General features: G+C 40.5%; 1 protein-coding gene across 2 annotated transcripts in view; it reads left to right on the top strand.

The window, feature by feature from the left end:
- SYVN1 (synoviolin 1) overlaps window positions 1-15941 on the top strand; it is a 198828-nt gene extending 182887 nt beyond the window's left edge. For both annotated transcript variants that reach the window (XM_053720119.1, XM_053720120.1), the window contains exons 13-16: window positions 10920-11042; window positions 11162-11348; window positions 13799-13926; window positions 14747-15941. In XM_053720119.1, coding sequence (XP_053576094.1) covers window positions 10920-11042; window positions 11162-11348; window positions 13799-13926; window positions 14747-14865 — 557 coding nt within the window. In that variant the 3' untranslated portion in view covers window positions 14866-15941. The remainder of the gene's footprint in view (window positions 1-10919; window positions 11043-11161; window positions 11349-13798; window positions 13927-14746) is intronic.
- Window positions 15942-16156: the final 215 nt, after the last annotated feature.

The raw sequence follows: 16156 nt of genomic DNA, 5'->3' as shown, positions 1-16156 counted from the left end.
AAGGCTAAGCTGAGGTGTAGAGTTGTCTGGAGTGTTATTTTGGGGGCCATTGTGTATTTTAAATAACAGAAAAATAAAGCAGTTATTTTTTTCGTTTAAAATTTAAAGGAACAGTAACACATTTTTTGGGGGGGCTATTTTCTGAATAAAATATCAGTTGTCTGTTTATTGGTGAATAAAGATGGACCAAGAAACCTTGCAAGATGTTACATGTTCTTTATGTTTTGATGCTAATGTAGAACCACCAATCCCTTTCTGTTCCTCATGTATTGAGAGAACTTTACATTACAGGGATAGACTTTTTTCTGAGCCAACATTGTCTAAGGCGGATGCTTTTCAGGAGTCTTCTGACAATGTTCAAGATATGCCGCAGCTTTCTCCTCAAGCGTCCCAGAATTTAGCGTTCATACTGCCAGTGCCCTGCGCTCCCTCTATTACTCCAACTGGAGTTACCTTGCAAGATATCGCTTCCCTAATGTCATCAGCGGTATCTGATGCGTTGTCTGCTTTTCCCATGCTGCAGGGAAAATGCAAGTGGAAATGTAATCAATCAGTGAATAAGGTTGCTGACACAGTAGTTACTATTCCAAATGTTTCTGAAGAGGAGGATACTTTGGTAGCATCTGAGGGGGAAATCTCAGACTCACAGTGTTATACCTTTAGCTGATACTGAAGTTGTTTCTTTCAGATTTAAGCTCGAACACCTCCGTTTGTTACTTAAGGAGGTTTTAGCTACCCTGGACGACTCCAACACTACCGTCGTAGTCAATCCTCAAGTATTTTGACGTGCCTTCCATGGTGGAGGTATTTCCTGTACCAGATAGGGCTACATAGATCATTGCTAAGGAATGTGAGAGACCAGAAATAAGAAGTTAGAGGGGTTACTCAAGAAAATGTATGTACACCAGGGTTTACAATGGCAACCTGCGGTTTGTATTGCTACTGTCACTAGTGCGGCAGCATACTGCTTTGATGCTTTGTCTGATTCTATTCGGACAGACACTCCCCTCGAAAAGATCCAGGATAGGATCAAGGCCCTTAAGTTGGCCAACTCCTTTATTACGGATTCTTCCCTTCAGGTTATTAAACTGGGAGCAAAGATTTCCGGTTTTGCCGGTCCGCAGAGCTTTATGGTTAAAATCTTGGTCTGCAGATGTGTCATCCAAGTCTAATCGTTTGGGGATTCCTTACAAGGGAAAGACCTTGTTTGGGCCAGGTTTGACGGAAATAATTTTTGATATTCTAGTAATTTTCATTCCTTTCGAAATTTCAAGGGAAAGTCTTCCTCTCCCTCTTTCAAGCAGGAACAATCCAAACCATCCTGGAGGCCTAACCAGTCTTGGAAAAAGGGAAAACAATTCAAAAAGCCTGCTATTAAATCGAAAACAGCATGAAGGGCCTGCCCCCTATCCGGGACCAGATCTTGTAGGGGGCAGACTTTCCTTCTTCACTCAGGCTTGGGTATGGGATGTGCAGTAAGTATCCCTGGGCGGTGTAAATCGTGTCCCAGGGATAAAAACTAGATTCCTGCTTTCAAGATTATCTGTAGACCAGATAAAAAGAGAGGCGTTCTTATGCTGTGTTTGAGACCTTTCCGACTTGGGAATGATAGTTCCTGTCCCTATTCCAGAACAGGGTCTGGGGTTCTACTCCAATATGTTTGTGGTTTCCAAAAAAGAGGGAACCTTCAGACCAATTTTAGATCTCAAAAGTCTAAACAAATTCCTCAAAGTACCATCCTTCAAGATGGAAACTATTCGTTCCATTCTTCCCTTGGTTCAAGAGGGTCAATTTATGACAATGGTAGATTTAAAGGAGGCTTACCTGCATGTTCCCATCCACAGGGACCATCACAAGTTTCTGAGGTTTGCATTTCTAGACAAACACTTCTAGTTTGTGGCTCTTCCATTCGGCCTAGCCACAGCTCCCAGAATTTTTTCAAAGATTCTAGGATCCCTGTAGGCGGTGCTCCGATTGCGGGATATTGCAGTGGGGCCTTATCTGGATAACATTCTGGTTCAGACGCCATCCTTTCAACAAGCAAAATCTCACATGGAAACGTTGTTATCCTGCAATCTCACGGATGGAAGGTAAATTTGGTAAAGAGTTCCTTAATTCCAACTACAAGGGTGGTTTTCTTGGGAACCATAATAGATTCCTTATCAAGGAAGATTTTTCTGACAGAAGTCAGGAAATCAAAGATTTTCGAATCTTGCCTAGCGCTTCAGTCCTCTCCTCGGCCATCAGTTGCTCAGTGCATGGGGTTAATTGGGCTGATGGTAGCGGCAATGGACATCTGTCAGGCTATGTAGATAGCAATAGAGATTAGGATCTCAACTGCTGACCTAGCAGACAAAATGTGTAATATGTATCACCTTGAATGCTGAAATATCTTTTTTTATAGCCCAGGTTTACTTAGTGAATTTATAGAAATGAAAATCAGATAGATGCTATACTTGTACATGAAGTTGCAACTGAGAGTTAGGATAGGTTCAAAAAACAAACAATGTTTCGGTCAGCACCTGACCTTAATCATGTTGTATACAAAAATGTCCATATACACTCTTTATGTAGCCATTAGAGGAGGGGTTACAGATACCTGTGTGGGTGTGGAACTTTTTAGTTAATCCCTTCTTTACAATTCAAGGTACAATTTTCATACTCCCTCTAGTGGATAAGGACACTTCAGCTTAACATCTATATTAACCTGTAAAACACAATATATATTTACACTATTACAAGAACATCATCTCAAAATATATATATTGATGACTCTATTAAATACACAAAACTTTTTTTCTCAAAGAATTATCACCTTATATTAACAGCCTATTCAAATTACAAGATTATATCTAGAGGTATATCACTCCTCAATGAGTAAAATATTCATAACGTTACCTGCCAGTCTATCTCCCTATTCATTCCCAGTGGGATAAGTGTTTGTAATGTGTAGATCCAATATGTTTCTCTACTTTTAAGGATACACTGTCTATCACCCCCCTCCTAGGTCTCCTGATCTGTTCAATGACCTGGTATCTTAATTGAGAGATGGTATGTCCTGCCTGTAAAAAGTGATTTGAAACTGGAGCATCCCTATTCTTACATCGGATATTAGATTTGTGTTCAACAATTCTGTCCCTTATCCTACGTGTTGATTCCCCTATGTAGATTTTGGAACAAGGACATTTAATTAGATAAACCACATAATCTGAATTACATGTAAAATAACCAGGGATTTTATATTTCTTACCAGTTAGGGGATGGGGGAAAAAAATCACCTTTAATGATGATGTTACAATTACAACACCCAAGGCATGGGAAACATCCCAATTTGGGTGTAGATATGTGTGTCTGTATCAGTTTTTTCCCTGAGCCTAAGTGAGCCCTCACTAATTCGTCTCTCTCATTCCTACACCTTTTAAATGCTGGCATAGGTGGTTCTTCAAACTCTTTAATCTGGGGATTCAGATCTTTAATGACAGACCAGTGTTTTCTGATAATATTATTGACATCCTTACTCAAAGGATTATATTGTGAAATAAAGACCATACGTTTGTTATCTCGTTTAGGCTTCATCTTATTCCCTCTCAGGATAGAATGTCTGGGGATTTTACTGACTTCTTCAGTTTGTTTATGAATAAGTTGTTTAGGAAAACCTCTCTCCATAAAGAGTTTACCCATTTCCATTAATCTGGTCTGTGCAATATCCTCATCCGGGACAATCTTTTTTACTCTTAGGAATTGGCTCCTAGGGAGGCTTTTAATAAGATGGGGAGGATGGGCACTTTCATACCTAAGGAGGCTATTTCTATTGCTCTCCTTTCTATACAGATCCACTTTTAGATCTCTCCTTGACACTTGATTACCTTAGTGTCAAGAAATGCCACTGATTCTGCACTGTATGTCAATTTGAATTTAATGTGTCTAGTGGATATATTCATATCAGCCACAAACTCATGCAAGGAGTCAATGTCGCCCCCCCCCATATGCCAAAAACATAATCTATATATCTGAACCAGCACAATCCATACTGTAAAAATAACTCATTAGTGTATACAAATCTCTCCTCATAGATAGTCATAAAGATGTTGGCATATGTGGGGGCGACATTTGACCCCATTGCAGTTCCTTGACATTGTATATAAAATTGATCTTGGAAAAGAAAATAATTACAGTAGAGGATAAGTTGTAATAATTCCATCATAAATTCACATTAAATGACAGATAATTTACCATTATTGTCAATAGCCTGTCTAATCGCACCCAATCCACTAGTGTGGGTAATTGACGTGTACAGGCTACTGACATCAAGGGTAAAAAGGATGAATTTCTCCGTTTCCATACCTAGTTCTTCCAATTTAATCAGAAAATCTCCTGTATCCTTAATATATGACATAGATTCCATTGCCAGAGGTGTAAGTAGTCTATCCAGGTATATAGAAACATTTGTCATGATGGAGTTAGTGCTAGCCACTATAGGGCGACCAGCGGGGGGGGATCTCTATTTTTATGTATTTTAGGCAATGTGTAAAACACTGGTGTAGCAAATTTCTCTGGTAATAACATTTTTTGTTCCTTATCTGTTATCACCCCATTACACATTGCCTTATCAATACATTTAGCCAATTCTCGTTTTACTTCAAATGTAGGATCTCTATCAAGTGGTTTATATACCTCTCTATCTTGTAATTGGCCCTTAATTTCCTTAACATAGTAACTCCTATTCAAGATGATGGTTGCTCCGCCCTTATCCGCTGGCTTGCAAATGATATTGCTATTATTTCTCAAATCAAGCAGTGCACTATTCTCAAGTCTAGTAAAATTACCCTGTAAAGGTTTCTTACCCCGAAGTGTGACAGCATGTTTGTTTTAATTCATCAATATCCCTAAGGACAAGTTGTATAAATGTTTCAATACTGTTATTACATATATTTGGATTAAAATTACTTTAACTCTAAGGTTAAGATTTTTCAAAGATAGTACATTACTGTTGTTCTCAGCATCCAAACTCGGGTTTACCCCTTGTGCTATCTGTAATTGTCCAAAGTATGTCTTTAACTTGATGTTACGAAATAAAACATGTAAGTCTCTCTGTAATTGATAAAAGTCACATTTCGGTAGGGCGCAAAAAGATAACCCTTTGTTAGCAACCTGCCTCTTCGTGTCTGTTAAGGTATGTATAGAGATATTCACCGTTAGTTCCGCATGCTCTTGTTGCGTGTCATCCTCTGTGGTCTGGCTTCCTTGATGCCGGTGTCCGTTGCCTTTCCGGCGGTGTTTCCGCCCGCCTCTGTGCTTCCTTCTGAGTCCCCCGACGTGTCACTAGTTGATGACGTGGAGTTTGCGCCAGTATCGCGCATCCGACGTTGCCGTCTCCAATTGGTCGATCCGTGTTGGATCTGAAGCCCATCTGTACACCGTTCCATTACGGTAATCATCTTCATCCCTCTGGAATTTCTGGCGTTTCCGGGCCTCGATCACTTTCTTCATTTCAGCAATGTTGGTATTCACAGACTGCAATAACTTTTCCATATCTTCCATGGACAACATCGATCTCAAGGCTGCTTCAAGACGTGACAACTCCTCTTTCTGTATATCCAGATCACGTTGTAAGAAATCTACCGTAAGTACCAGGAGGTCTAAAGAGCATTTGTTTAAAATGTAGGTGGATTTCTCACAGTATTCCTTGTTCTCACGCATGAGTGTTGGTCTCACATTCATGCGGAGGCCTCTCGGTATGCGTCTCACTCTATGGTACTCGGCTAGAGTTGTGGCATGCAACCCATAGGCCAGATTTTTCTAATGGCTATATAAAGAGTGTATATGGACATTTTTGTATACAACATGATTAAGGTCAGGTGCTGACCGAAACGTTGTTTGTTTTTTGCATGTCTCTTCATCAAAAGCTGCTAAATTTCAACATTTTGGTGCTGCTACCCCTTTTTTTCTTGCTGTTGATATATGGGGTCAGTGCAAGGACCCCTGCAGCGTGCACCTTAGATTGGATGGTGAGTGCTGGGCCTACCTTTGATTTTTACATTGATTGTACTGTGATCACAACAGGCTTGTGTGGAACCAATCCGTTTGCAGATGCAAAAAGGGGGCGTGGCTAAGCTCCGGTGCTGAACTGACTGTATTGAAGGCAATCCTGTGCAGAGTAAATTCTTTTAAAATTCTGTCTGAACTCCTGAGTGAAAGGCTTTCCCCGGTAAGCAGATTATGACTACAAGTGAACTCCAGGGAGCAAGGATGTGTGCGTGTCAACACAGAGCAGTTTGCATTCAGAGTCCATTATTTTACCTGAGACTGGATGGTCAGAGAAAAACCATAGTAGCAGGTATTGCTTGTAGTATTCAAGCTTGCAGGAGCAGTTTGTTTAACAGCAAGTAAGTCCTTTAGCTGCTTGATTGCTGTAGCTTGAAACAGGTATTTAGCATCAAGGAGAGTTCAATCCTATGGTAATGAAACTTGTGAAAGTTTTATATATATAATAGATATCCAGTGTTGTAATCCAGAAAGAGATTTGTCTAGAGACATGCAGTAGACAGGCGTAGCTTCAGCTTGAGAGCAAAATAACTAAGCACCTGTTTAAGGTGCAATGATGACTTAAATAGGGGAGTAACCAGGTGAACAGGAAATCCAAGGTAGGAAGGAATAGCTGGACTGGAATCCTCACAACATCATCCCGTTTGCCCGTTTCCACCTCAGACCTCTGCAGTTAAGCATGCTCAGACAGTGGAACGGAGATTATGCAGATCTGTCTCATCGATTACAACTAACAGGAGACAAGGGATTCTCTTCTTTGGTGGTTGTCTCGGGATCACCTCTCTTAGGGAACCTGCTTCCGCAGACCCTCTTGGGTGATTGTGACAACAGACGCCAGCCTACTGGGATGGGGAGCAGTCTCTGGGGCTCTCTAAAGGCTCAGGGAATATGGACTCTGTCGCAGTCTGTTCTACCCATAAATATTCTGGAGCTGAGAGCAATCTTCAATGCTCTTCTAGCCTGGCCTCGGCTCGGTTTATCAGGTTCCAGTCGGACAACATAACTTCTGTGGCTTACATCAACCATCAGGGAGGAACTCTGGGTTCCTTGGCAATGACAGAGGTAGCCAAGACAATTCAGTGGGCAAAGACCCACAACTGCTGCCTGTTGGCGATCCACATCCCAGGAGTGGACAACTGGGAGGCGGATTTTCTGAGCAGATAGACCTTTCACCTGGGGGAGAGGGAACTCCATCTGGAAGTGTTTTCCAACCTGATTCTCAAATGGGGACAGCCGGAATTGGACCTCATGTCATCTCGGCAGAATGCCAAACTCCCGAGGTACGAGTCGAGGTCAAGGGAATTTCAGTATCGCATACCTATTTCCCCCGTTCGCTCTTCTACCTCGGGTCATTACTCGAATCAAACAAGAGAGGGCATCGGTGATCCTCATTGCACTGGCGTGGCCTCACAAGATTTGGTATGCAGACCTGGTGGAGATGTCATCTCTTCCACCTTGGAGACTTCCGTTGAGAAAGGACCTTCTACTTCAAGGGCCCTTCCTTCATCCAAATCTAGTTTCTCTGAAGCTCACTTCTTGGAGATTGAACGCTTAATTTTATCTAAGCGTGGATTTTAAAAATCGGTCATTGATACCATGATTCAGGCTCATAAGCCTGTAACTAGAAGGATTTATCATAAGATATGGCATAAATATCTGTATTGGTGTGAATCCAAGGGCTACTCTTGGAGTAGAGTTTGGATTCCTAGAATGTTGTCCATTCTCCAAGATGGTTTGGAGAAGGGTTTATCGACAAGCTCTCTAAAGGGTCAAATATCTGCCTTGTGTATTTTGTTACATAAACGTCTGGCGGATGTCCCAGACGTGCAATCATTTTGTCAGGATCAGGCCTGTGTTTAAGCCAGTTACTCCTCCATGGAGTCTTAACCTAGTTCTTAAAGTTCTTCAACAGGCTCCGTTTGAGCCAATGCATTCCTTAGATATTAAGTTGTTATCTTGGAACGTTTTGTTTCTTGTTGCTATCTCATCTGCTCGAAGAGTTTCAGAGCTTTCGATTATTACAGTATGGGTCTCCTTACCTTATTTTTCATGCATGTAAGGTAGTTTTGCGTACTAGGTTAGGGTTTCTCCCTAAAGTGGTTTCAGATCGGAACATTAATCAGGAGATTGTTCTTCCTTTTTTGTGTCCTAAGCCTTCTTCTCAGAAGGAACGTTTGCTACACTATCTTGACGTGGTGCGGGCATTGAAATTCTTTTTACAGGCGACTAAGGAGTTTCGTCAGTCTTCTGCTCTCTTTGTGGTTTTCTCCAACATAGGTGTGTCCGGTCCACGGCGTCATCCTTACTTGTGGGATATTCTCTTCCCCAACAGGAAATGGCAAAGAGCCCAGCAAAGCTGGTCACATGATCCCTCCTAGGCTCCGCCTACCCCAGTCATTCTCTTTGCCGTTGTACAGGCAACATCTCCACGGAGATGGCTTAGAGTTTTTTAGTGTTTAACATCATCAGATTGGCTTACGAGACTGCCGGACGGCAGCCTCCCGAAAGAATCACAGCTCATTCCACTAGGGCTGTGGCTTCCACGTGGGCCTTCAAGAACGAGGCTTCTGTTGATCAGATATGTAGGGCAGCGACTTGGTCTTCACTGCACACTTTTACCAAATTTTACAAGTTTGATACTTTTGCTTCTTCTGAGGCTATTTTTGGGAGAAAGGTTTTGCAAGCCGTGGTGCCTTCCATTTAGGTGACCTGATTTGCTCCCTCCCTTCATCCGTGTCCTAAAGCTTTGGTATTGGTTCCCACAAGTAAGGATGACGCCGTGGACCGGACACACCTATGTTGGAGAAAACAGAATTTATGTTTACCTGATAAATTACTTTCTCCAACGGTGTGTCCGGTCCACGGCCCGCCCTGGTTTTTTTAATCAGGTCTGATAATTTATTTTCTTTAACTACAGTCACCACGGTACCATATGGTTTCTCCTATGCAAATATTCCTCCTTAACGTCGGTCGAATGACTGGGGTAGGCGGAGCCTAGGAGGGATCATGTGACCAGCTTTGCTGGGCTCTTTGCCATTTCCTGTTGGGGAAGAGAATATCCCACAAGTAAGGATGACGCCGTGGACCGGACACACCGTTGGAGAAAGTAATTTATCAGGTAAACATAAATTCTGTTTTCTCGGGGAAACGTAAGAGGTAGAAAGCTACGGCTACTTCTCTTTCTTGGTGGCTGAAGAGTATCATTCGCTTTGCCTATGAAACTGCTGGACAGCAGCCTCCTGAGAGAGTTACGGCTCATTCTACGAGGGCTGTTTCCTCTTCCTGGGCATTCAAAAATGAAGATTATGTGGAACAGATTTGCAAGGCTGCAGCTTGGTTCTCTCTTCACACTTTTTCCAAATTCTATAAATTTGACACTTTTGCCTCGGCTGAGGCTTCTTTTGGGAGAAAGGTTCTTCAAGCAATGGTGCCTTCCGTTTAGGTTCCCTGTCTTGTCCCTCCCTTATCATCTGTGTACTCTAGCTTTGGTATTGTATCCCAATAGTAATTAGATGATCCGTGGACTCACTGTGTCATTAGAAAGAAAACAAAATTTATGCTTACCTGATAAATGTATTTCTTTCTTGACACGGTGCCCTGTTTTCTTGAGACTGGTTTTGTGGGTGTGTTATAAACTTCAGACACCTCTGCACCTTGTTGCTTCCTTTGCTGCAGTCGAATGAATGGGGTAGGAGGGAAGGGAGGTGATATTTAACAGCTTTGCTGTGGTGCTCTTTGCCACCTCCTGCTGGGCAGGAGTGATATTCCCAATAGTAATTAGATGATCCGTGGACTCACCGTGTCAAGAAAGAAATACATTTATCAGGTAAGCATAAATTTTGTTTTTAAATAAACGTTTGATAAATTACAATTCCCTTCCCTCTTCCCAATAACTCACAATAGTTTTTACCTGCATTATTGGTCTGGGTTTTGTGTTCTAGATCTATAATGCAAATGCTAATCTTTATGTATTTTTAAACAACTAATACCTTTCTGATTACAGTGCGGTACTATCTTTCAGCTGCTATACAGATGTTTAGGAATGATATAAAACTACCTTTAAGTTGCATGTATAAGTTGTAGTATGTCATGTAAATATTGCCTATATGACATAAGATATTTTTGTTTACACTTGGTCCCATCCATTCTTTAAGTTATCCCATTTTTTGCTTTAATGCACAAACATCAGGGCGCACATCTCTCACCTGTGCTTAATGCACAAACATCAGGGCGCATATCTCTCACCTGCACTTAATGCACAAACATCAGGGAGCACATCTCTCACCTGCACTTAATGCACAAACATCAGGGCACACATCTCTCACCTGCACTTAATGCAGAAACATCAGGGCGCAGATCTCACACCTGTGCTTAATGCACAAACATCAGGGCGCACTTCTCACACCTGCGCTTAATGCACTAACATCAGGGCGCACATCTCACACCTGCGCTTAATGCACAAACATCAGGGCGCAGATCTCACACTTGCGCTTAATGCACAAACATCGGGGCGCACTTCTCACACCTGCGCTTAATGCACAAACGTCAGGGCGCACATCTCTCGCCTGCGCTTAATTCACAAATGTCAGGGCGCACATCTCACACCTGCGCTAAATGCACAAACATCAGGGCGCACATCTCTGGCCTGCGCTTAATGCACAAACGTCAGGGCGCACATCTCATACCTGTGCTTAATGCACAAACATCAGGGCGCACATCTCTCACCTGCGCTTAATGCACAAACGTCAAGGTGCACATCTCTCGCCTGCGCTTAATGCACAAACGTCAGGGCGCACAGCTCTCACCACTTTCTAATAATCCACTTGGTGCTCATCCTTTCTGAAGATTGATTTATTCTGTCACACCTCTTACAGCCTCTTCTCAAAGACCTGTTGGAAGTGCAGATGTCAGTGGAGCGGAGACATCACCTGGGACGGCTGTACCTGGCTTCCCTTTCCCACCTCCCTGGTTGGGAATGCCCCTCTTCCCTCCATTTGGTGAGTTAGGACCTTTGCAAATTATTGCTCGTTAGAATTAAATTTACTTAGGGAATGTTACATATTTATCTAGTATGTTCTAGCTGCCTTCTACCATTGATCCGCTGAATCTTTCACAGGTCTTCCCCCGATGCCTATGCCCCCTGCAGGCTTTGCAGGTTTGACATTTGAGGAGCTGCAAGCAATGGAGGGACATGAGAGAAATAACTTGGAAGCCAGATTGCAATGTCTGCAAAATATCCACACACTGCTTGACGCAGCCATGTTACAGATAAACCAGTATCTTACAGTGCTGGCTACAATCGGGTGAGAACTAGAGGCTATGCCAACCATTCTGAATCCTGTATAGACCACAAGCAGCACTCACACGGCTTTACTGCACTCCTTGAACACACATATACATACACACAGATAGATAAAGATAGATAGATAAAGATAGATAGATAGATAGATAGATAGATACATATATAGATAGATAGAGATAAATAAATAGACTGTTAAATATATATATATATATATATATATGTGTGTGTGTGTGTGTATATATATATATATATATATATATATATATATATATATCTCATTCTAAAGATTTTAAGAAGAGAAATGGGACATGTAAATAAATGAACCATGCAAAAGATAGGGAATCAAGCACTCTTTTATAAATAATCAAGCAAAATTTAGCATCTCACAAGGTTACCATTCAAAGCCATAGATAACCAACAAATATCTATCACATTTGTAATATACCTCCAAGTCACGTGACTGAACTCAGTACCCTTAAGGTATGCACACCTTTATATCCTTCTATCGCTGTACTTGTTATCCGGATAGTACCCCACTCATACTACACCCATGCTGCGCACAGTACCCAAGATCATACAAGGGATATTACTGGGCAGGATAATAACTGGGATCTAAGTATGGTAGAATACTAATGATGTACAGATGTACAATAAGTAATACAAATTATTACAGCCTAGTCAGCAGTATAATAGACCTTCGCATCATATGCAAAAAATATATTGTAGCACACAACCAGGTGCGATGACGGTTCCCAATATGCATTAAGTCTCTGTGCAAGCAAAGTCAAACCAGGATGACCCTCCACAAGTAGCGGACTTACCAAAAATTTCCAACATCGATAATGCACAAAAAATTATTCAGTGTGTCAATACACTTATCTGTATCCAGAATTAGGGACTGTAATCCAAGAGTGGTCGTTATGGAATCCAGTTGTTTTGCTCCTTAAGCTTCACCAACTGCTACTAGATCTTGTTAATGTATAACATTGTATAACATTGTTGTAAAACTGCTGCTATCTAGTACTGCAGACACGTGCACACTCCTGAGCTTACATCCCTGCTGTTCAACAAACGATAACAAGAAAACAAAGAAAATGTGATGATAGAAGTAAATTAGAAAGTTGTTTAAAATTGTATACTCGAATCTTGAAAGAAAAAAAAATTAGGGTTTTATGTCCCTTTAATGAGTTTCTGACAGAGTTTGTTTCTCAATTTGGCTCCAAGCTTTGGATGTAAGACATGAGGGACTAGTATTGCTTGGCTTTAAAAAATATTATTGATGCAGGTTAGCACCTCTTCCCAGTACTTTAGGATTTTGGGGCACATCCGCCTCCAACATCTATCAGTCGCTCCTGACAACATGTATTTCATTAGTCACACTGCCAGTGTGTGTGTGTAAAACAAAAAAAAGGCTTAATTGAAAAATAAATAAAATATACATGGCATCCAAACTATGCAGAAACGACTGACGCGTTTTGCGTCCTTTAGTGGTGCTTACTCATAGACACTCCATTCTCTTCTGTGGTGTCAGGTATCAGTAACTGTAGGTTCCTTTCTAGCATATCTGCAGAGAATGCAGACATTTATAAATGTATCTGAATATCTTAAGCTATCCATGGTGAGCAGTGCATACGTCTGTCAAGTTTTTACGTAAGATGGAAATGTTGGGAATTAGTGCGTAAATCCAGGGAATGTGTTAAGGAGATGGCTTGTTTAATTGGGGCTTCCAGGGTTAACATTTCCTCGCAGAAAGTAGGTTGCCTAAAGAGTTAACGTCTTTCTTTATGGGTAGAGAGTAAATGATCTAATTGGTGCAGCTGAAACCAGGATCGAAAAAACCTTCCTGAAGCTGATAACAAAAACCAATCAGTGAACATTTAGGGATTAGTGTGGGATAGTCTATTGCCCCACTCAGAATGTGAGATTATTCAGCACTGGAGTAAGTGAAAGAAGGGTTTGTAGAAATCTGGGGAAATAGTTGTGTGCCCATACCTTTAAAGGTCTCAGATATTATGGAATAATCGCTGATGCTTTTAGGCAAGTTTGGAAGTGAGAACTAACAAGCCCCACCCAATTGTGGTACCATCGTTCATTCATGTTCAAGATATACCAATATTTTATTACCCTGGGGATTCCTATGGTACCAGGCCATAATGTGGTGGAGGAGTAGTTCAAGCCTGTATAACCTAAAGTGCACCAGGCAAGGAAGAAGGGGGTAATGCTCTTAGTATACGGACCGTGATGCAGCACGTATAACCACATTTGGAAGGGGGTCTCATCATCTGGTTATGATAATGTGAAAAAAAAGATTACACCTCCATACAAAAATGTGGACTTTAACCATCCCATCACCTCTGTTTCTACTGGGATGAGTTTGTGTCAATGCTAAAAAGTCAGAAGACACTGACAATTTGCTCATTTTATAACAATTGTACTTATACCCTCTCTCAGGCCACCTCGTCCCACTATTTCATCCACATCGTCTTCCTCAGAATCTGCTCCTTCTGGATCTTCTCAGCCAACTCCGTCCACAGAACCTTCTTCCACAGCTCCCGAAGCAGAGTCTTCCAACCAGTCAGGTAAAGAGTAGAAAACATTATTTTATCTGTTTACTGGACTACAAACAGTTACTTGATGTATTGGTTTCAGACTCAAATCTAACCATTCCACAAAACTATAAAGTGGTACGGATTCCTACAGTCAACCTACTTTTTATTTTATTACCTCCATTTGTTTAACAAAACACTTTTCTGTGTTTATTCCACTTTACCCCCAATCTACATATCTCTCTTCATTTGTCTATTTATATGACCCCAGATCTTTCTGTCTGTCTCTCTTTTTCTTTCTTTCTGCCTTTTTTTCTCTTCCTTCTTTCTTTTTTCTTTCTTTCTTTCTTTCTTTCTTTCTTTCTCTCTCTCTTTCTCTTTGTTTTTTTCTCTCTCTCTCTTTCTTTCTTTCTCTCTCTCTTTCTCTTTGTTTTTTTCTCTCTCTCTTTCTTTCTTTCTTTCTTTTTCTTTCTTTCTTTCTCTCTCTCTCTCTCTTTCTCTCTCTTTTTTTTCTTTCTCTCTTTTTTTTTTCTTTCTTTCTTTCTTTCTTGTTTTTCTCTCTCTCCTTCTCTTTTTTCTCTTCTTTCTTTCTTTTTTTCTTTATTTCTTTCTCTCTCTTTTGTTCTCTTTCTTTCTTTTTTTTTCTCTCTCTTTCTCTCTTTTTCTCTTTCTCTCTTTCTCTTTCTCTTTCTTTCTCTCTCTCTTTCTCTCTTTCTCTTTCTTTCTCTCTCTTTCTCTCTCTTTCTCTCTCTTTCTTTCTTTCTTCTTTCTTTCTCCACTAAGATAATGTGGGCCATGTATGTGGATATATATTCTAAATCTATATTTTCTTAAATATTACCTTTTCTTTTAGTTTCTCCAGAATCTGTTGGTGCTGCTGAGGGAGATGCTTCATCAGAAGAGCCTGATACAGCGGAACTAAGAAGACGCAGACTTCAAAAACTTGAAACTACTCCACCTGAAACTCATTGAGGTCCCACACTGACTCATAACCCTCTGAAGTCTTTTTTTATTGGATAGAACAGGCAAGTTATGGCTCTGGAGAAAAACAAGATTTCTCTTGGACTCCAATCAGAGCCTGGCAAAACCTTTCTGGACTACTAAATACATATAAATATATATTTTATAAGAGGGACCACATGATGGAGATACTACCAGCCTCGTTAATCTTATGTTGGACTCACTTCGGTAAAATTAAAGATTGAGGCTTTATGTGACTTGATCTTTAGTTTTTTTTTGTTTTTTTCTTTTAGACATTTCTAAATCTACTTAGATCCCGATTAGGGATACATAACTCTTGTACTCTCTCCTTAAGGGTAACTCATAATGGTGAGAGCATTCTTATACCCAAAATATGTTCCATAGGTTAAGGCGCATACCTAATGTGCAGCAAAGTTATGTGACCTAGAGGTGTTTATTAGGTTACAGGTCAGTCTGCTGTAGGAGGAAAAATACGACAGTAATGTGCAAAATATCTAAGTAGGATTCCGGTGAATTTTTGCTTTTTAACTGACAGGTATCTGCAGTATCAATACTGATTTTTGTTCAGACGGTAAAAAAAGAATGATCAGATAAATAAAAGGGACATTAAACTCTAATTAACCCCCAACCAAAAGCATATGCAGAGTAACGTTTGTAATATAAAGTCACTATTTATTTTTTATTTTAATTTTATTATTTTTGCTTTTTTCCGCTGAAGTTTGGAGTGCATCCTGCAAGGTTCTGAGTTTGAATTCTAAGCATTCTACACAGTGATTTGTTAACCAATGTAGGTTATCGCTTATATCTGCCTCTGATTGGCCAGAACAAATGAGATAAGACAAACTAAAGTAGCTATTTTCCTAATCTGCAATACAATGCAAATGTTGCTAATTTATTTTATTTGCAGATCTCTGGCAATGCAATGCTTAATTGCTGATATATATACAAAAATGACTTTAATGTCCCTTTTAAGGCACAATAATATTTTCATATTTTTAAGATTGAATTGCAATCAGCAAAGTGTTACATATGTTGAAATGTTATAATAAAAAGAAAAATAGTTCAAAGTTCCTTCCCTTATTATTTTTTTTAATTACTTATTTCTTTAATAAGGTGGTAAGAGTCCATGGGCCATTACTACTGGCCACTAGGAGAAAGCAAAGATTCCTAAAGCTCTAAGAGCACTTAATCCCTCCCACCTCTCTGGTATTCTGGTCTTTTCTTTGCCTCACAGAAGGAAGATGAAGATTTGAGGTGCTCCAGATTCTTCGCTGAGAGGGGT

Source organism: Bombina bombina, chromosome 7, assembly GCF_027579735.1.
Source record: "Bombina bombina isolate aBomBom1 chromosome 7, aBomBom1.pri, whole genome shotgun sequence".
NCBI classification, from domain to species: Eukaryota; Metazoa; Chordata; class Amphibia; order Anura; family Bombinatoridae; genus Bombina; species Bombina bombina.
This window is presented reverse-complemented; position numbering and strand designations above follow the sequence as displayed.